The 21,515-nt window shown below is 40.7% G+C and overlaps 1 protein-coding gene across 1 annotated transcript in view; it reads right to left on the bottom strand.

Annotated features, from left to right (window-relative positions):
- STXBP3 (syntaxin binding protein 3) overlaps positions 1-19,723 on the bottom strand; it is a 71,058-nt gene extending 51,335 nt beyond the window's left edge. The window contains exons 1-4 of the mRNA XM_053592034.1: positions 19,596-19,723; positions 6,466-6,515; positions 4,112-4,193; positions 2,666-2,742 (exon numbers count right to left, since the gene is read on the bottom strand). Coding sequence (XP_053448009.1) covers positions 2,666-2,742; positions 4,112-4,193; positions 6,466-6,515; positions 19,596-19,644 — 258 coding nt within the window. The 5' untranslated portion in view covers positions 19,645-19,723. The remainder of the gene's footprint in view (positions 1-2,665; positions 2,743-4,111; positions 4,194-6,465; positions 6,516-19,595) is intronic.
- Between the last annotated feature and the right edge of the window lie 1,792 nt (positions 19,724-21,515).

The raw sequence follows: 21,515 nt of genomic DNA, 5'->3' as shown, positions 1-21,515 counted from the left end.
CCCGGCTCAGCGCCTGTGGCTCAGTGAGTAGGGCAGCAGCCACATACAGACCGAGGAAGTGAGTAGGGCAAGCTGGAGGGTTTGAGCCTGGCCAAGGCTTGCTAAACTGCAACCAAAAAAATAGCTGGACCTCTACCAAGGTCGACACAGTGAGACTCTGTCTCAAGCTATTGCCCTGGGTAGAGTGCCATGGTGACACAGCTCACAGCAACCTCAAACTCCAGCGCTTAAGCGATTCTCTTGCCTAAGCCTCCCGAGTAGCTGGGACTACAGGTGCCTACCACAACGCCTGGCTATTTGTTGTTATTGTTGCAGTTGTCATTGTTTTTTAGTTGGCCTGGGCCGGGTTCGAATCCACCAGCCTGAGTGACTGGTGCCTTACCCACTGAGCTACAGGTACCACCTAGAAACCTTGTTTTTAATGGCCATATAGTCTTTCATGCTATTATCCACTAATATTAAAAATTAATTAGATTTATTTTTTATTGAGACAAAGTCTGGCTCCGATGCCTGAGCCAAAGTGCCAGAGCCTCCAGTCTAGCTCATAGCAACAAACTCTTAGGATCTAGCAATCCTCTTGTCTCAGGCCCACAAGTACCCTGGGACTACAGGCTTCTGCTATCACACCTGACTTATTTTTCTCTTTTTGTAGAGACAGGATCTTGCTTTTGCTCTCTAGCAAAAAGCAAGATTGCTAGGCTGATCTTTTTTTTTTTTTTTTGTAGAGACAGAGTCTCACTTTATGGCCCTTGGTAGAGTGCCGTGGCTTCACACAGCTCACAGAAACCTCCAACTCCTGGGCTTAAGCGATTCTCTTGCCTCAGCCTCCTGAGTAGCTGGGACTACAGGTGCCCGCCATAACGCCCGGCTAGTTTTTGGTTGCAGTTTGGCCGGGGCCAGGTTTGAACCCGTCACCCTCGGTATATGGTGCCGGTGCCTTACCGACTGAGCCACAGGTGCTGCCCTGCTAGGCTGATCTTTAACTCCTGACCTCAAAGGATCCCCCTGCCTCAGCCTCCCTGAGTGCTGAATTACAGGGGTGAGCCACTATGCCCAGCCTACATTTATGGTTTTAATTTGACCATTTACTTGATTATTTCCTTATGATAAACTTCAAAATATAAAACTTTAAGGCTTTTTTTTTTTTTTTTGTAGAGACAGAGTCTCGCTTTATCGCCCTCGGTAGAGTGCCCTGGTGTCACAAGGCTCACAGCAACCTCCAAATCCTGGGCTTAGGTGATTCTCTTGCCTCAGCCTCCCAAGTAGCTGGGGCCACAGGCACCCGCCACAACACCCAGCTATTTCTTTGCTGCAGTTCAGCCGCGGCCATGTTTGAACCCGGCACTCTAGGTATATGGGGCCAGCGCCCTACCCACTGAACCATAGGTGCTGCCCAACTTCAAGGTTCTTGATAAAGAATGGCAAATTATTTTCTAAAAAGGCTGTATCAATTTATACTTCTGCTGGGCGTGGTAGCTCACACCTGTAATCCCAGCACTGTTGGAGACTGAGGCTGGAGGACTGCTTGAACTCAGGAGTTCGAGACTTGTCCGAGCAAGTCTTGGCGAGTGCCTGTAATCCCAGCAGCTTCAAGGAGGCTGAAGCAGCAGGATGCTAATAACCCAAGTCTGAGGTTGCAGTAAGCTATGATGCCATTGCACTCTACTCAGGGCACAGGGTGGGACTCTGCCTCAACAACAACAACAAAAAGAAAACAGAGAGAAAAAAAATTTATACTCCCTACTAATACATGGTAATTTTTGCAACATCATCCACTGATAGATTAGCTAGAATGTGAAGAGAAAGAGAGATATGAAATCCCTCTGACAAAACTGCTAGGTGAAAAGAGGTGCTTTTCACTTGTATCTTTTCTAATCATGAACTTTCTTTTATGAATGTGTATCACTGATAAGATATAAAACATTTTATTAAAAACCAGCAGCAATATGTATGTAGCAACTAAATAGTGACTATCTGGGTTTTTTTCTATTGTCTGTTAGAGTTAGAAGTGAAATGATGCTGAGGTTGCCAGATTAACACCTAGGTGGAACTAAGCAAGAGGTGATATCCAAAACTACATTCTTAGGTATTGAACAGAAATAGAGGAATATGATACTTTAGCTCTAAAAGTTTGGCTTAAAGTATGAATTAAATCACAGAGTAAGATTATAAACTAAAGAAATTTGACATAAAATATACACGTATCTATTCATATGCATTTAAACACATGTGTATGATATACGAAAGTCACTAACAAAGAGAGAATTAATCTAAGACTATTTCTTTTACCTGTATTTCTCTCTCCCCTCAGTTATGGTTTAACAGGAACTGCATGAGTAACAAATTATGCGAAGAAACACTATCACTTTATGCAATTTAATTCTGTTTTCATGTATGAGGAGAAAGGAACTCTTTCATTTGTACATTCTCATGGGGAAAATGCAAATAAAATAATCTTCTAAAATAGAAAAACTTTTTCTAAGCAAATTACTTTATGGCAATATTTTTCCAATAAAGGATATTTTATTACTTTGAGTTTTCCAATGTCAAACCATGAAAATGATGAAAATACTAATAAAACTACTTTTCCTTTCATTTTTTTTTTTTGTTAGCTCACTATTGAAGTTCAAAACAAAGCTACTTTTTAAAGACTCAAAATACTTACTTTTGATGTTGGAGTGATAAAATAAAGAGCTTTCATTTGTCTGACAGGTTCACGATTTTTATAAATATTTTCTACAACTAAAAAAAATAAAGGTTATTTTATATAACCAAATATTTACACATTTGAATTTTTAAATAAACTTTATTATACTTTACATTTACAAAAACAGGGAAACATTTATATACATATTTTATATATACTAGGTTTCTTTCTCCTAACTTTAAAGACAAGTTAGGAGTAACAGAGGGTACATACGCTACATCAAGATGCAAAATATAAATATATATTTGATGTTAAGTCTCAGGTTCCTCACTATAATAGATATTTAATATCTGTCTTTATAGGGTTGTTATGAAGATAAAATTTAAATAAATGAGTTATAGGATCATTAGTTAAGGATAACATGCTTATGAACGTTATAATTGATATATTTTCCCCAAAATGTAATACAGGGTAGTGTCTCAACACAATCCTCCCTCATTGAAGATAACTTCTGGTGGCATGACTTTTTTTCAGAATCTGTTAAGTATTTAAAATTTTCACATTAAAACTAATTTAAACTTATAATTATCTGCCTCATTTCTAGTAAATAAAAAGAAATTTACAAAGTCAGCATCATACATTTATAAATACAAATGTACAACTAGATTTATATGAACTATATAAATATCTATTCATAAATAAACTTTTATTTTATTCTTATAATTTTTTTTGCAGTTTTGGCCGGGGCCGGGCTTGAACCTGCCACCCCCGGTATATGGGGCCGGTGACCTACCCTTGACCCACAGGCACCACCCTTATTTTCTTTTTTTGAGACAGAGTTTTACTAAGTCATCCTTGGTAGAGGGCCGCAGCATCACAGCTCACAGCAACTTCCAACTCCTAGGATCAGGCGATTCTCTTGCCTCAGCCTCCCGAGTAGCTGGGACTACAGGCACCCACCACAACACCTGCTATTTTTTATTGCAGTTTGGCCGGGGTGGGGTTGAACTTGCCACCCTCAGTATATGGGGCCTGTGCCCTATCCTCTGAGCCACAGGCACCACCCATAAATAAACTTTTATACAATAGTTGATTTTATGACATAAACCTAAATATCTACTTAAAGTAATACAAGAAAACTATTAACATTAATCAAAATATTGAAGTAAACCTAGTGTATCATTATATAAAACTATTAAATATATAAAAAAATTAAAGAAAAACCTCAACAAGGCAATTATTTAGTCTTAGTTATGGACACTTAGTTATATGTCTCAGCTGAAGAAAAAAACCTGACATGTTATTTTACAGGGAAAAAAAAAAACTATCCAATCTAATCATTGTGCCTAATGTGTAAAATGAAACACAACTCCTCAGAAACACAACTGTTAATTAAAATTTCTTAATTCTTCAAACCTCTCTAATCACAATAAAGTTTTTAAGATGAAAAGTAGTAACACTTACCAGTTATGCCTTCCTCTAGAAGATCTGTCATTTTGCAACAGGAAGCCAAAAGCTTAGTGGTAAATTCATCTAAAAGCATTATCTTAAAACAAATACAAATTAAGAATAAGCATAAGCATCTGATTACCAAGAATTCACAGAAAGCAGAATTTTATCCATTAAACCCTCCTAACCTTATAAACCTTTTAAAACATAAAATATCAAGACATTAGGTAGAAAAATTGCAACTGCTTGATCTGGAAATTTATTTTTAATATACATACATAGTATTATACATAAGTAAGCTAGAAATATTTCCGATTTGAAGGCAAAGAGCTTGGTAATTTTAAATGTATATTGTGTTTAACATCAAATTTTCTTTTTTTTTTTTTTTGTAGAGACAGAGTCTCACTTTATGGCCCTCGGTAGAGTGCCGTGGCCTCACACAGCTCACAGCAACCTGCAACTCCTGGGCTTAAGCGATTCTCTTGACTCAGCCTCCCGAGCAGCTGGGACTACAGGCGCCCGCCACAACGCCCGGCTATTTTTTGGTTGCAGTTTGGCCAGGGCCGGGTTTGAACCCGCCACCGTCAGTATATGGGGCCGGCGCCCTACCGACTGAGCCACAGGCGCCGCCCAACATCAAATTTTCTTAAAATTATAAATTGCCACTTATATAATACTTATTGTTCCAAGCACTGTTCTAAGCAATTTACATGGTTTAATTCACTTAATATTTAAACACTCATACAAGGTATTATGATCTCTGTTTTATAAACAAGAAAACAGAGGCAGAGAAAGGTCAGGTAACTTCCCCAAGTAGCCATAGCTATCAAGTGGTAAAGTTAGGATTTGAAAGCAAGCAGTGTAGATCAAGACCTCATATTGTTGTCTGTCAGTTCCAGGATCCCCGCAGATAGGAAAATACACAGATGCTCAAGTCCCTTATTCAAAATGACAACGGTATTTGCAACTAAGTGTGAACTAAAGTAAAATCCTAAGGGCTCAACTACAACTTGAACTTCACCTTAGAAATAAAAACAATGTAATCTAATCATTTGTATCCTCATATCAATTGGAAATTAAAAAAAAAAAAATTCCAAACCCTTTGCTGACTGAACGGGACCCCCTCTTAGCCAAAGGAACTCTAGAAAAACCTTACAACTGAGCCATGATGGGATGAAAGGATGAGAGATCAGACATGCTTCCTTATACCCCCTCCCTTGCTAATGGCCATCAGGCTTTTCTCCCAAGGGCTAAACAGAAATCAATTATACCCCCTCCCTTGCTAATGGCCATCAGGCTTTTCTCCTAAGGGTTAAAAAGAAACCAATTTTGTGATCCACACTAGCATTCTTTTCCTGACAAGTGACCTCCAAACAATGGAATGGTTTTCATCAGTCCACCGAGCATGGACAGAGAGTTTTCACGTTCTTGTGTCACCATCTAAGAGAGCTGCCATTTTCTGAACATAGACCCCTTAAAGCAGTGGTTCTCAACCTTCCTAATGCCGCAACCCTTTAATACAGTTCCTCATGTTGTGGTGACCCCCAACCATATAATTATTTTCGTTACTTCGTAACTGTTAGGAATTGCAATGCAAATATCTAATATGCAGGATGGTCTTAGGTGATCCCTGTGAAAGGGTCATTCGAACGCCAAAGGGGTCGTGACCCACAGATTGAGAACCACTGCCTTAAAGGGCTATAAAGCTCAACTGCACATGCACGTTTCTCCTTTCATAAATACTCATGACTCCTCCTACAGCTTGGTAAATATGGAGATCTGCTCATCTTGCTCACTATAAGTTCCTGTCCCATGTTACAGGCTTCTTGGCTGGGCCTTTGCATTCCAGCCTGTGGGAATGGCTACCCATAGGCTGCTACCCTTTATGAGATATTAAAGCTCTCCTTTCCAAATTATGAATCTTGTCATTTTCTTTCTTCTTCTTCTTTTTTTTTTTTTGTTGTTAATGAGGCCCAGGTTCAAACCCACCACCCCTGGTGTGTGGGGCTGGCACTCCAACCACTGAACTACAGCACCCAGCTTGAACCTTGTCATTTTCTTCAGTTAAAATAACCTACAACCATCTTCTATATTATGATACATGTACTTATAATGATCTCTAGATTTTTTATACAATATCTAATACAAGGTAAATGCTACGTAAATAGTCGTTATACTCTATTGTTTTTAAAATCTGTATTATTTTATTGTTGTATTGTTGGTTTTTTTTTCAAATATCTTTGATCTGTGCTTTGGTGAATCCTTGGACAAAGAACTCAGAAATGGAGGGCCAACTGTACTCTTATAGAAGTATCATACGGACACTATATCTAAGTCCTTAATATAAAAGCAAAGTATGCAAATTCTACCTTCCATTCGCCTTCTTTCTTGCAGTCATCAAACACTGTAGTTTTTATCTCTGTTTAAAAAAAAAAAAGGAATTAGGAATCTAAATCAAGAGTGAGAAACATAAACTATTCAAAAGGTCCAAAATGGCTGAGAAAAAAATCCAATCTGAAATTTATTAAACTAAGTAAAAACTATATTTAATCTGTTAAATCCCAAGTAAAAATCCAATTGTATATTGACTACAAGTTTAAATGATAACATTTTGGATATACTGGGTTAAAAAGAATGTATTAATCTCACCTGTTTCTTTTTACTTTTTGTTACTACTGGAAAAGTTAAAATTACATACGTAACTTGTATTACATTTCTAGTGGATAGTACTGCCTTAGAATCTGAAGACATCTAAATAACCATAGTGTTGGCACCTTAAAAACAAATAATAATGAAGAAGCGTTGCGGACAGAGAAATTAAGACATCTATGAAAAGTGATATGGTTATAGTTAGGAATGTTTAGAGAGGAGTTAAAAAGAAATCACATCAACTGATATGTGCAATATAAAACCAAAAAGGTATTTCCTCTAAATACTAGTGAAAATTATGTCCATTTATCTAGTATCCTAAATACGCATATACCCCCAAACTCAATTCTTCCTTTGTTCTGCTTGCTCCACACTCTTCCTCAGAAACCATATTCATCATCAAAGTTTCATCTATCAGATCAATCCTTCAGTTTTCAACAATCTTATAGCCCATCTCTCCTTGAACTTTAATTATACAATACAGATTCAAGTAGCTCCCTGCCTCAAACTGAGATTACAGTGCCCTGAAAACTGTTTTAGACTTCATTTCTCTAAGTTTTACAGTAATTTTCATAGTCATAGTCTTTGGCTATTTCCTCCTTCCCCTACTTCCTCCTTCCCCTACATCCAATCATTAGGCAGTGTTGATTGTTCTTTCTGGCAGCTGGCCATTATCTTTCAATGCCACTGTCACCAGCATTACTTTGATTCTTATCTCTCATTCATGTACCGCAACAGACTCAGATTCCTATCTGGATTTTCTGCTTTCCACCTCCAACCGCTTTACCTTTTCAATCCATTTTCACACTGCAGTCAGTCATGTTGCTAAACCACAACCCTTTGTTTACATTAATACCTGCCTCAAAATTCCCCCAAATGTTCCCTCTTGCCTACAAAATTTAAACTCTACTGTTTAACAACCTCCATTGACTGTTTCTACATAATCTAAATTGATCTTCCACTGGGTCAAATGCTACCCAAATAATAACTTACTAATACCAACAACTCCCTGTCTCTGCTCATTTTGTTTCTCTGAAGGGTAAAAGGAAACATATTTAAAACTGTAATGCCAAAGACAAAGTGACAATACCGAAGGGAGAAATGAGAGTAGAACAAAGTAATGCACGCCAAGAGCAACACTGAAGGTGTATCTGCACAACTATCTTAAATCACAGAGATTAATAAACTGTTTATTAAAACAATGCAATATAGGCTTGGCACCTGTAACTCAAGTGGCTAAGGCGCCAGCCACATACACCAGAGCTGGTGGGTTCAAACCCAGCCCCGGTCTGCCAAACAATGACAATGGCAACCAAAAAAATAGCTGAGCGTTGTGGCGAGCGCCTGTAGTCCCAGCATTTGGGAGACTGAGGCAAGAGAATTGCTTAAGCCCAGGAGTTGGAGGTTGCTGTGAGCTATGATGCCACATTACTCTACCCAGGGCGATAGCTTGAGGCTCTGTCTCAAAACGAACAAACAAACAAACAAACAAAAAAATGCAATATAATTGCATTTTTGGATTGGTCTGGAAAATAGGAAATAATCTATGAGTAACAGGATTTTTAAGGAAAGAAACAAAAACTTTGCAAAGTGGAAATCATATCAAGGAAATACGAGGGAAACAAATTACCTATACTAAAAGATAATCTCAATATGGACCCAGAAAAGGAATCCTATCCTTTTCTCTTCTATCTGCTCTACCACATCTAACTCCATGGCTTCTATGAACACCTATATGCAGTACCCGGATCTAATTTTGCTCCCTCTTCTGAGATTTACACACACACACATATCTCCAACTGCTTACTGGAAACTCAACTTGCACTGAAAACTCAGTGTGTTCTAAACCTATTCTTTCCCTCCAAAGCTGTTCCTTCTCTTTCCCCTTATCAACAAATAGCCATACCACTACCTATTCTCCTAGACTGGTCCCCTGGTCTAGAATGATCCTACCCCAGCTACTGACTCTACCTGCTAAGTCTCTCCTGTTCTCATCCATCTTCCCCCTTTCTATCCCATCTACAATAGTCCAGCCTTCTCTCCTAGTCTCTGCCTCCCACTGTAATTTACCCCTCGAATCCAGGTCTCCTCTCTAGCCTCTACAAGTTTTCCATTTAATAATCAAATTATTACAAAAATGGAATTAGCATATACACATTACTCTTGTCACTTGCTTTTTTTTTACTAAATACAGTATATATCGTGGCTATCCTCCATATAAACATATAGATGTAAAAAGGTACATAATATTAATTGGTATAGGCACACCACAATTTACTGAACTATTTTCCCCATTTAAGGTAGTCTTCTTGTTTCCAATTTTGCCACTATAATGCTGCAACCAAGATCCTTACACATGTATCTTACTTTTCTTTTCTTTTTTGAGATAGAGTCTTACTTTTTGCCCTCAGTAGAGTGCTGTAGCATCACAGCTCACAGCAACCACGAACTCTTGGGCTCAAGTGATACTCAAGTAGTCCCTGCCCGAGTAGCTGGGACTACAGGCACCCGCTACAATGCCTAGCCATTTTTTTTAGAGTCAGGGTCTCCCTCTTGCTCAGGCTGGTCTCAAACCTGTGAGCTCAGGCAATCTACCTGCCTTGGTCTCCCAGAGTGCTAGGATCATAGCAGCAGTTTTCAACCTGTGGGTCGCAACCCCTTTCAGGATCAAACGATCCTTTCACGGGGGTCATCTAATACCATCCTGCGTATCAGATATTTACATTATGATTCGTAACAGTAGCAAAATTACACTTATGAACTAGCAACGAAAATAATTTTATGGTTGGGGGGTCACCACAACATGAGGAACTGTATTAAAGGGTCGCGGCATTAGGAAGGTTGAGGACCACTGGATTATAGGCTTGAGCCACCACACCCAGCCCCATTACTTTTATTTCTGAAAAATCCCTACATTGAGATTGATGGCATCAAAAGGTAGGTGTCTCAAAAGAAAAACAATAGGTCTTTCATTTTACTAAACACTGCCATGCTTTCTCAAAAGGCTGTAACAATTCACATTCCCATCAGCAAGCTTCCCAACTAGTGGGTGACATCATCACTCTAATTCCATCAATCTGAGAGGTTAAAAATGGTAATTGGTCTTGATTTGTATTTCTCTGATTAAGAATCAAAGGCTGGGTGGTGGCTCATGCCTGTAATCCTAGCACTTTGGGGAGTTGAGGTGGGAGGGTCGCTTGTGCCAGGAGTTCAAGACCAGCCTGGACCACATAAAGCATGCTACTACCCTGTTTCCCCGAAAATAAGACAGTGTCTTATTTTAAGGTGTGCTCCCAAAGATGCGCTAGGTCTTATTTTCAGGGGACGTCTTATCTTTCCTGTAAGTAGGTCTTACTTTCAGAGGATGTCTTATTTTTGGGGAAACAGGGTACCTCTGCAAAAAATTTTGAAAATTAAATAGACATGGTGGTACATGCCAGTAGTCTCAACTACCTGGACTCAGAAGTCTGAGGCAAGAGGATTGCTTAAGCCCAGGAGTTTTGAGGATGGAGTGAGCTATGATCATACCATTGTACTCTAGCCTGGGAGATAGAAATATCATCCTGTCTGTAAAAAATAAGAACCAGTCAAAAACTGTTAACTGAACATTCTAATCAGCACCTTACCTGTTTATAATCTTTGCCCATTATTATAAAGGGTCATTATCTTTTCCTAATTAATTTGCAGGCACTATGTATATAAGCCTTTCTTTCACATGTGTGGTCAATATTTTCTTCAAGTCTATATTTAACTCTTTTTTCTTTTTTTTTGAGACAGAGTCTATGTTGCCCTCGGTAGAGTGCCATAGCATCACAGCTCACAGCAACCTCAAACTCTTGGGCTTAAGCGATTCTCTTGCCTCAGCCTCCCAAGTAGCTGGGACTACAACAGATTTTTTTTTTTTTTTTTTTTTTTTTGAGACAGAGTCTCAGGTGCCTGCCACAGTGCCTGGCTATTTTTTTTTTTTTTGTCACCCTCAGTAGAGTGCCATGGTTTCACAGCTCACAGCAACTTTCAACTCTTGGGCTCAAGCGATTCTCTTGCCTTAGCCTCCCAAGTAGCTGGGATTATAGGCACTTGCCACAACTCCAGCTACTTTCTGTTGCAGTTGTCATTGTTGGTTAGCTGGCCCAGGCTGGGTTCGAACCCTCCAACTTTGACGTATGTGGCTGGCGCCGCAACCACTGGGCTAAGGGCCGCCGAGCCAATAAAGCAGACTTTTATAAACTTTGAATAATGGCAATGTTTTAAAAAATTAAACACCATAGCCGGGCGTTGTGGCGGGCGCCTGTAGTCCCAGCTGCTCGGGAGGCTGAGGCAAGAGAATCACGTAAGCCCAAGAGTTAGAGGTTGCTGTGAGCCGTGTGATGCCACGGCACTCTACCCAAGGGCGGTACAGTGAGATTCTGTCTCTACAAAAAAATAAAAAAATAAAATAAAAATAAAACACCAATAGTGAAAAGTAAAAAAAATAAGACCTGTAGGTCATAAAGAAATTTACACTCTTAAAAAACTAAAACATGCTATTAAATTCCTAATTATGATCACAATAGATTCTGCTCATCTCTGCCCTGGTTATTCAGTGAACAGGTAAGAATGTTTATAAAGGCAAACCCAGGGCCTTGGCAGGAAGCAAAGGGAAAAATCATCATGAGCAAACTGAATAAAAACTAAACAAACTGCACATGGGAAAGACCACTCAGGGCTTTCAACATCTAATCTTCAAAAATTATATGAAAGCAGAATATATAAAAACTGAGCACTACTAAATATACAAAAGCAAATAAATATTAAAGCAATTATTTCCAGGTAGAAATGTGGTAAATTCAGTATTTACTGTTAAAGAAAGCACTTTAGTATGGCTCAGTGCCCTTAAGGTCAGTGAGTAGGGCGCTGGCCACATACACCGAGGCTGGCGGGTTCGAGCCCGGCCTGGGCCTGCTAAACAACAATGACAACTGCAACCTAAAAATAGCCAGGCATTGTGGCAGGTGCCTATAGTCCCAGCTACTTGGGAGGCTGAGGCAAGAGAACTGCTTAAGCCCAAGAGTTTGAGGTTGCTGTGAGCTATGACACCACAGTATTCTATCCAGGGCGACATAATGAGACTCTGTCTCAAAAAAAAAAAAAAAAAAAAAAAAAGAAAGCACTTCATTAAAGGCTCAGGAGGATTTATTTCTAAAACAAAACATAAAAATAAAAAGTCACCATTAAGAAATTATTCGATGGTGATGTAAGTCAGAATACTAGTTAATCTGGGGGAAAAGGTATGGTCTGGACCGGAAAAAAACACCAGGTGCTTGGAAATCTTCTGTATCTTGATATAGATGGTAGTCACACAGGTGAAAAATTCATGCAGGGGTACACTAGACATTCGTGCACTCTACACTACCATTACGTGTAATTAAATCTTAGAGTCACTTCCCTTCAAAATAGGAACAAAAAATAGTTTCCTTTCAGCATTGTTTAATAGAACACTATTTGGGAAAGAGGGAGAAAAATCATTTTTAATGGTTCCCACTACCCCTGAACAATGTCTAAACTATTTAACACAGCATTCAGAATATTTCATAACCTGTCTCCAACCTATCTTTTTGGTCTACATCCCTCATCCCTTACAATAAATACTCTGAATTCCATCAAAAGGAATTGTTCCTTCTTTCAGAAACAATCACATACTTTGTCACTTTTGGGGTTTGGGTCCATCTTCCTTCTGCCTGGCAAAATCCTATTACCTTTCAAGAAACATCTTAAATAGCACTTCTTCTTTGGAGTCTTCCCTAATCCACTCCCAGAGAGGAAGTGAGGAAATAATTCCCCTTTTCTCTCTCCTCCCATAACATTTTTTCATACGGTAATACAGCACTTAGTCATTAATGCACTTCTCCTACTTAATTGTGAATTCTAGGAGGTTAAAGAACAGAGCAGATACTCAAGAAACAGAGTTAAATGAATAAATGACTGTGTCAATAACCAAAAGTTAAAAAAGAAAATTTTGCTCAACAAAATAAACTTAAAAGAAGAAGTAACAGAATGAAAAAAAGACAAAAAAAACAAAGATAATTGATTAAAACAAAAACATATGATTCTCTGTATACTTGTATTTGCACATATAAAATCCTTGTAGAAGGATTTATAAGAAATCTAAAAGCAGTTGTCTCTGGAGAGGGAGGCTAGGGGTCTGGGTTAAGAGGAACATTTATTTTATATTCTTTGTATTTTATATTCTTTTCTAGTGTCAACATTTTTGCCACCTCAAGATATTTAAGAAATAATTTTAAATGATAATTACAAAGATTTTGAAGGAACATGGAAAATGGTGAGTCAATATTAGTTGTTTTTTAAAAAAAAGGAAGTTGCTGAATGACAAATGAAAAATACATCTCAATCTATAAAGACCAGAAGGGAAATGAGAAAAAGGGAAAAAGCTTATGTTCTTATATAAAGAATTAGCTCAAATAAATACACTGTGATTACTTTAATTGAAAGTAATTTGTAATCTACCTATATTAATTTTGTCTAAAATTTCCTCTAAAGGAATATTCAATACATATAAATTATAGACATCAGACTACTGCTTATAGAGAAGAGAGGAAATAGACTGTATTGAATAATGTCATAAAGAAGCAAGAGAGGGTGGTGCCTGTAGTTCAGTGGGTAGGGCGCCGGCCACATACACTGAGGCAGCAGGTTCGAACCTGGCCTGGGCCAGCTAAACAACAGTGACAACTGCAACAACAACAACAAAAATAGCCAGGCACTGTGGCAGGCACCTGTAATCCCAGCTAGTGGGGAGGCTGAGGCAAGAGAATCGCTTAAGCCCAAGAGTTTGAGGTTGCTGTAAGCTGTGAGGCCATTGCACTCTACAGAGGGCAACACTGTAAGACTCTGTCTCAAAAAAAAAGAAAAGAAAAAAAGAGAAATGCCATCAGTGGTATGAATTTGCTTTGTAGTTGAATTAGTTGTTTTGTCTTTATTTATTTATTTATTTTCTTGAGACAGAGTCTCAAGCTGTCGCCCAGGGTAGAGTGCCATGGTGTCACAGCTCACAGCAACCTCAAACTCTTGGGCTTAAGCGATTCTCTTGCCTCAGCCTCCCAAGTAGCTGGGAGTACAGGTGCCCATCACAATGCCTGGCTATTTCTTTTGTTGCAGTTGTCATTGTTTTTGTTTTTTTCAGCTGGACCGGGCTGGGCTTGAACCTGCCACCCTCAGTATGTGGCCAGCACCCTGCCAACTGAGCTACAGGTGCTGCCTTGTCTTTATTTTTGAAATAAACTTCATCAAATTTTATTTAAAAGCTTTTATCAGTGATATTTTTGCCACCACTTCCTTGTTGCAAAAACTGACAAATGAGCAATAGAAACCTGCCCTAGTTTTAAATACAGGAATTAGTTTTGTGAATAAACGTAGTCTTTCGCTCTCTTTAAGTTCTGGACTTTTTTAGGCAAGCTTTTGAGATAGTCCCTAAAGGGTGATTCCTTCTCATATTTTAGGTCTCAGCTCTAATATCACATACTCAGAGAAAGCTTTCCTGAAGCCTCTCTCCTTCTGTATCACACACTGAAATCATCTTTATTCTTTGTTTACTTGTTTATTTTTATTACTCCCCACTTGAAAGCAAGACTGAAGAAGGCTGGAAACTTGTCTGCTTTTTTTTTTTTTTGTAGAGACAGAGTCTCACTGTACCGCCCTCGGGTAGAGTGTCGTGGCGTCACACGGCTCACAGCAACCTCTAACTCTTGGGCTTACGCGATTCTCTTGCCTCAGCCTCCCAAGCAGCTGGGACTTGTCTGCTTTCTATTGCTATACTTCTATAGGAATTCAATAATATTTACTGAATAAACGAAGGAATTCAGGTAGCAAGAAATATGGAAAAATTATAAACTGAGTTTTTCTTTCTTTTTTTTTTTTTGTAGAGACAGAGTCTTACTTTATGGCCCTCGGTAGAGTGCCATGGCCTCACACAGCTCACAGCAACCTCCAACTCCTGGGCTTAAGCGATTCTCTTGCCTCAGCCTCCCGAGTAGCTGGGACTACAGGCGCCCACCACAACGCCTGGCTATTTTTTGGTTGCAGTTTTGGCTGGGGCCGGGTTTGAACCCGCCACCCTCGGTATATGGGGCCGGCGCCTTACCGACTTAGCCAAAGGCGCCGCCCTAAACTGAGTTTTTCATTGATGTTAAATAATCATTGGTATCCTCAAATTCTGTTAGGGCCTGTTAAGAATTTAAGCTTTATAAGACAACAGTGCAAATACCTTCGAGAAGCTTATCAAAAGACTCATATTAAGTAGTAGTGAGAAGTGCCACTCAAGAAGGGTAAAACTACATGCTACGGAAACATAAGAGAATGGGTTAAAATGAGAAGCTACTACTATGGAGGTAGTAGCCTATTTGAGCTGAGACTTGAGGGCTGGCTAAAATTTGGACAGGTGAGTAAGGGAAAGGGCAGCATTCTAAACAGAGATATCAGTATCAAGTAAGACACTGAGGTAAAAGATTCCAAAAAGTGTAAACCGTTCCATAGACTACATGGAATGTCAAGAGTATAGGTAGTACAGGTGAAAGTATTTAATAATAACAAGGTAGACTGGGCCAGGTTAAGTGTTTGAAATGAATTTTAGGCAACGGAGGGTCTCTACAGGTCTTCAAGCAAGAGAACAGCATGATCACAGCACAATACTCTAACAGAAAAATTATTCTGGCAGCTATTTTCTGGATGGACTAGATGCGAAAGGACGAACAAGAGCTTGGAGGCTCAGTTAGGAGGCCACTGCAACAGAGTGGTCATAAGGCCCTGAATTAAGCTTTAAACCTTACAGAATGCCATGGACTGGTCATATATTAACTCTATGATTAAGCTTTAAACCTTACAGAATGCCATGGACTGGTCATATATTAACTCTATGGTCAAAAAGCTCTTGCTATAAATCCTAGGACTATATATATATATATATATATATTTTTTTTTTTTGTAGAGACAGAGTTTCACTTTATTGCCCTCAGTAGAGTGCCGTGGTGTCACACAGCTCACAGCAACATCCAACTCCTGGGCTTAGGCGATTCTCCTGCCTCAGCCTCCCGAGTAGCTGGGACTACAGGCACCCACTACAACGCCCAGCTATTTTTTTTTGTTTGTTGCAGTTTGGCCGGGGCTGGGTATGAACCCGCCACCCTCGGTATGTGGGGCCAGCGCCCTGCTCACTGAGCCACAGGCACCGCCCCCTAGGACTATATTTAATAGCTGTGTCAGATTTTTTTCAAAAGCTTTATCGAGATATAATTTGCATACCATACTATGATCAACAGTGTACGATTCAACAGCTTTCAGTACACATTATTCAGAGTTATACATTCATGACATCATTACAGTCCATTTTTGAAAATTTTCATTATTCCAAAAAGAAAGCCTGTTCCCCCAGCCATCATTCTCCAATTGCCCCATTCTCCCATACACAGGCAACCACTAATCTACTTTCCGTCTCAACAGATTTGCCTGTCCTGGACATTCCATATAAATGGAGTCATACGGTATGTGGTCCTTTGTGACTGGCTTTTATTTGGCATGTTTTCAGGATTCATCTGCAACATTACTTTTTATTATTTTTATTTATCCATTCACTAGTGCATAGACATTTCGGTTGCTTCTAATTGTTGGCTATTATGAACACTGCTGTGCTTTTATAGCTGCATCAGTTTTATCACTGTGAAACAGATTATTAATTCTCATGAAGTTTAATACATGTAAAGAATTGTGCCTGGCACAGAGTAAACGTTCAAGAAATATTACTTCTCTCTACTTACTGCACTTACTGGGTAAATTAAAGGTTCTAATGTTATTTAGCTTTCTATCCTCACCTAACTATACTACCTTTAATTTAGCAAAACCTTTTTCTCTGTCAAATGCATAATTCTCCTACCTTTAGGAAATTCCTTCAATACTTCTTTCAGAATCTTTCAGTTTTGCTAAGAAAACTCAAAGGCTCCCTCTTCTCAATATATGCTTTACTTAATAAATGTAATAATCTTCTCTTTTGGATATGTTTTATTTACATGAAGATACAGAGAACTACTTTATTTTTTATTTTTTTGGAGACGAAGTCTATGTCGCCCTCAGTATAGAGTGCTGTGAAGTCACAGCTCACAGCAAACTCCTGGGCTTAAGCAGTTCTCTTGCCTCAGCCTCCCAAGTAGCTGGGACTACAGGCGCCTACCACAACACCAGACTATTTTTTTTTTTTATTGTAGTTGTCATTGTTGTTTGGCAGGCCAGCCCGGGTGTATGTGGCTGGCGCCCTAGCCGCTGAGTGACAGGCACTGAGCCAGAGAACTACTTTAGGCTTTTTCTGTGTAGAGATAAGGGATGCCCATCTGCCAACAGTGAACCTATATTGCTCTATAAACCTGTACCTTGCTCTTACTTTGTAAACCAATCTTTTTCAATAAACTTTTGTTTCATACTTGGCTTACCAAAAAAACCCATGAAACTATAACACTTACACTTTCTTCCTTCTGTTTAGTCTATGTCTTCACCTTACACTCCCCATCTAGACAGCCAATGCCACCTCAAGTTAACAGCACAAGATGGAAATTTTATCTCTATAGTCTCCCTCTTGCCTACTTTCCATGTTATCAAGACTGACATTACTGGGCGGCACCTGTAGCTCAGTGCGTAGGTTGCCAGCCAGGTACACTAAGGCTGGCGGGTTTGAACCTGGCCCAGGCCAGCTGAAAGAACAATGACAATTGCAACAACAACAAAAAAAAAAATTAGCCAGGCGTTGTGGCGGGCACCTATAGTCCCAGCTACTTGGGAGGCTGAGGCAAGAGAATCTCTTAGGCCCAAGAGTTTGAGGCTGCTGTGAGCTGTGACATGTGATGCCATGGCACTCTACCCAGGGTGACAGCTTGAGACTCTGTCTCAAAGAAAAAAAAGACTGATATTACTACCATTATCATTTTTCTGACAAATACTGATGGTAAGCACCATGTATATGGTAGAAATAATTTATACAACACAATTTATTACCTATTTTCACAGAAATGTATTTAAAGGCTGCCTGCAGCTCACACCTATAATCCCAGCACTCTGGGAGGGCCTGAGCTCCCAAGTTGTACACCAGCCTCAGCTACAGTGAGACCTGTCTCTAAAAATAGAAATAGCTGGGTGTTGTGGTGGGCACCTATAATCCCAGCTAATCAGAAGGGTAAGGAAAGAAAATTGCCTGAGCCCAGGAGTCCAAGGTTACTGTGAGCTACAACACCACGGCACTCTACCCAGGGCGACAAAGACACTGTCTCAAAATAAATAAATAAATAAGTAAATGTATTTAAATATCTTTGTTGATTTTAAAGGTTCACCAAAAAAAAAAAAAAATTTTTTTTTTTTTTTTTTTGAGATAGAGTCTCACTCAGTCACCCTGTGTGAGTGCCCATGTCATCACAACTCACAGCACCGTTAAACTCTTGGGCTCAATAGATCCTCTTGCCTCAGCCTCCCAAGTTGCTGTGACTATAGGTGCCCGCCACAACCCCCACTAGTTTTTCTATTTTGGGTAGAGACAGTGTCTAGCTCCTGCTCAAGCTGGTCTCAACTCCTGAATTCAATTGAGCCTCAGCTTTGGAGAGTGCTAGGATTACAGGTGTGAGCCACCTATCCAGGCCAGATCACCACGTCTGGAAAGTCAAGCATGTAAATCTTCAAAACTAAAAATGCTAACCTTAACATTGACCAATTTTAATCTTCTATTTTAAAAAGATTTTACAACCCTGTGTTATTCACGGATAACCAAATTTTAACAAAACAATTTTCTTCTTTATTTTTTCATCTATTTATACAGTTCCTGGTATGTGGTAAGCACTATCCCAGTTACTGATCTAGATTTTTAATTTGAGACAAAGAATTCTGTAATACCCAGAATTCTGCTGACTAAATCACTTCTGTTCTTCACTCAACAAGTTAGAGTGAGCAATACTGATTAGATGTTACTCCCTTTCCACTACTAGACCATAATTACGTTGAACCCAGCGATGCCAAACAATGAGGGTTCTTCCTGTTGTGTGGTTTTCTTCTTTCTCTAACTTGCCAGACCTAGGTTTGGAGTGATTTTTAGTAAAGTCATAGATGATATACAACAGAACATCGGTAACCAATAAGTAGTATAATTCTAAGAGCAGAGAGAGTGGTCCGGAGAGAGTAAAGGAAAAGGTGAAGGCACAGCCTTGCCCTGGCTATACAGGGAGCTGTCACCGGCTACACGCGAATCATTCCAATGGTCCCTTTTCAATAACTTTGTAGAAAGCAGGTTACTCCAGGAATAATAGAAGAAGAAGCTGTTTACAGTGAGGTTTGAAAAGTACGGTTATAAAATCCTCCTTGATACTAACAGGAAAAGGCAATGTATTGTGGAGGGGAGATAGGGGGAGGCAGGATAGAAAAACAGCGCCGGATTGTGTCGGGTGGAGAGACATCCCCGACTGGTGGGGCCCGCGCGAGAGCCGAAAGAGGGGGGCGCGACCGAGGATACGCGCGGGGACCACGGACAAGGGGCAGCCGGCCCGGGGCGCTCACCCAGGGCGGAGCTTTGGGGCCAGAGTCCGGCCGAGGCAAGGGGGCGCCGGACGCCAGCGAAAAGGCCACGTCCTGTCGCATCCCGCCAGTCCCTGGTGCTAGCAAGAAGCAGGGCAGGAAAGGAAAGCAGGAAGAAGTCCTAACAGACGCGGGTCCCCAAAGCAACAAGTGTCCGCGGCAACTCCCCAAGACACTGCCGGGCTGGGGCAGGAAAAAAGGGCGCGGAGCGGCCGCCTCCTGGCCTTCGCTCTCTCAGCCCCTACCCTTCCGCACTCACTCTGCCACACGACGCTCTTCAGCCCCCGCTCGGTCACAGGCGGCGCCATCTTCCCAACACTGCGGGGCCCCGCCGCCGCCTCCCACGCCCAGCCTGCTGCGGCCGTGCCCGCGGCGCTCGCGTGGCCCCGCCCCCTCCCACGGGTCTCGCTCTCCGGCAACGTCACGCGCGTCAGCAAGGGGATTTCCGCCCACCCCTGGACGGCGGCTGCGCAATGCGGGTGGCATCGCCGTAGGCCGTCTGGCGCCCCCTCGCGGGAGGTTGCGTTTACCCAAGGTTCGTCGTCCAGTGATGCGGCAAAGAAAGACGTGCCAAAGGATTATGAGCAAAAAATCCGAACTCACGCAGACGTGAAGAGGGGATCCTTCGCTTTACAAAAGAATTCTTCATTTTGCGAAGGATTCTTAATAGACTTCATTCAGTAGCTAGATCAACTACCGAATGAAAAATTTACTTCCCCTTGGAAGTTGAGTTTATTCATTTTTCTTTTCTTTTTTTTGTAGAGACAGAGTCTCACTTTATTGCCTTGGGTAGAGTGCTGTGCCGTCACAGCTCACAGCAACCTCCAACTCCTGGGCTTAGGTGATTCTCTTGCCTCAGCCTAAGTTTATTCATTTTTCAAGGACACAATAATTGTGTAGAAGTATGGGGTGCCCTCCAGTGTGCCCGGAAGTGTGCTGGACTTTAAGAAAACAAAGAAATGAGAGGCCTACTTCTTCGCTTGAAGAATTTATAGTCAAATGCAACACCACGATTGGCATGCCGTTTGTAGGTAGTTAAAAGTTGGTTGAAAAAATGAATACCTTAATGATACTATATATACATGAACCAATAAAACAGTACTAATGTGGCTCAAGCAGCTAAGGCGTCAGCCACGTACACCTGAGCTGTCGGGTTCGAATCCAGCCCGGGCCTGCCAAACAATGAAGGCTGCAACCAAGAAATAGCTGGGCATTGTGGTGGGCACCGGTAGTCCCAGCTACTTGGGAGGTAGAGGCAGGAGAATCGCTTGAGCCTATGAATTGGAGGTTGCTGTGAGCTGTGATGCCACTGCTCTCTACCCAGGGTGACAGCTTGAGGCTCTGTCTCAAAAAAAAAAAACTCGTATATTGAAAAAATTTGTGCAGCAAGTGTAGGGAGAGGCTGTTAATGCTTAGAATCCAAAATTGTTGAAAGCTGATTCACTGAGGAGGGTATTTGAGCTCAGAGTTAGAAAGTTTAGGCAGGACCAGCCTGGTGGCTCACACCTGTAATCCTATACTTTGGGAGGCTGAGCTGGGTGGATTGCTTGAGTTCAGGAGTTCAAGATCAGCCTGAGCAAGAGCTAGACTGGTCTCTATAACTAGCCTATAGTCCCACCTACTTGGGAGGGTGAGGCAAGAGAATATCTTGAGCCCAATATTTAAGGTTGCTGTGGGCTATGATGCCCTGGCACCCTACCCAGGACGACAAAGTGAGACGGTCTCAAAACAAAACAACAAAAAAAGTTTAGGGGGCATAGCTCAGTGAGTACTGCACTAGCCACATACACCCAGACTGGCAGTTTCAAACCCACCCCGGGCAGCTAAACAATAATGACAGCTGCAAGAAAAAAGTAGCCAGGCATTGTGGTGGGCACCTGTAGTCCCAGCTACATGGGAGGCTGAGGCAAGAGCATCGCTTAAGCCTGAGTTTGAGTTTGCTATGAGCTGTGATGCCAGGGCACTCACCCCGGGGCAACAGTTTGAGATTCTGTCTCAAAAAAAAAAAAGTTTAAGCAGAGATCTGTTTACTGAGATGGTTCTTTGGGGACTTGAAATCAAACTAATCACTCCTGAATTACTGAGAGCCCTGACTGACATATCCATCATGACACTGGCAGAAAATAGGTTTTCCTACCTAGAGGGATTTCCAAAGAGTCCGTGGTTAGTTATAAAGATT

The sequence above is a fragment of the Nycticebus coucang genome, chromosome 5 (genome assembly GCF_027406575.1).
Source record: "Nycticebus coucang isolate mNycCou1 chromosome 5, mNycCou1.pri, whole genome shotgun sequence".
NCBI classification, from domain to species: Eukaryota; Metazoa; Chordata; class Mammalia; order Primates; family Lorisidae; genus Nycticebus; species Nycticebus coucang.
The sequence above is the reverse complement of the archived record's forward strand: the minus strand, read 5'-3'. Positions and strand labels throughout refer to the sequence as shown.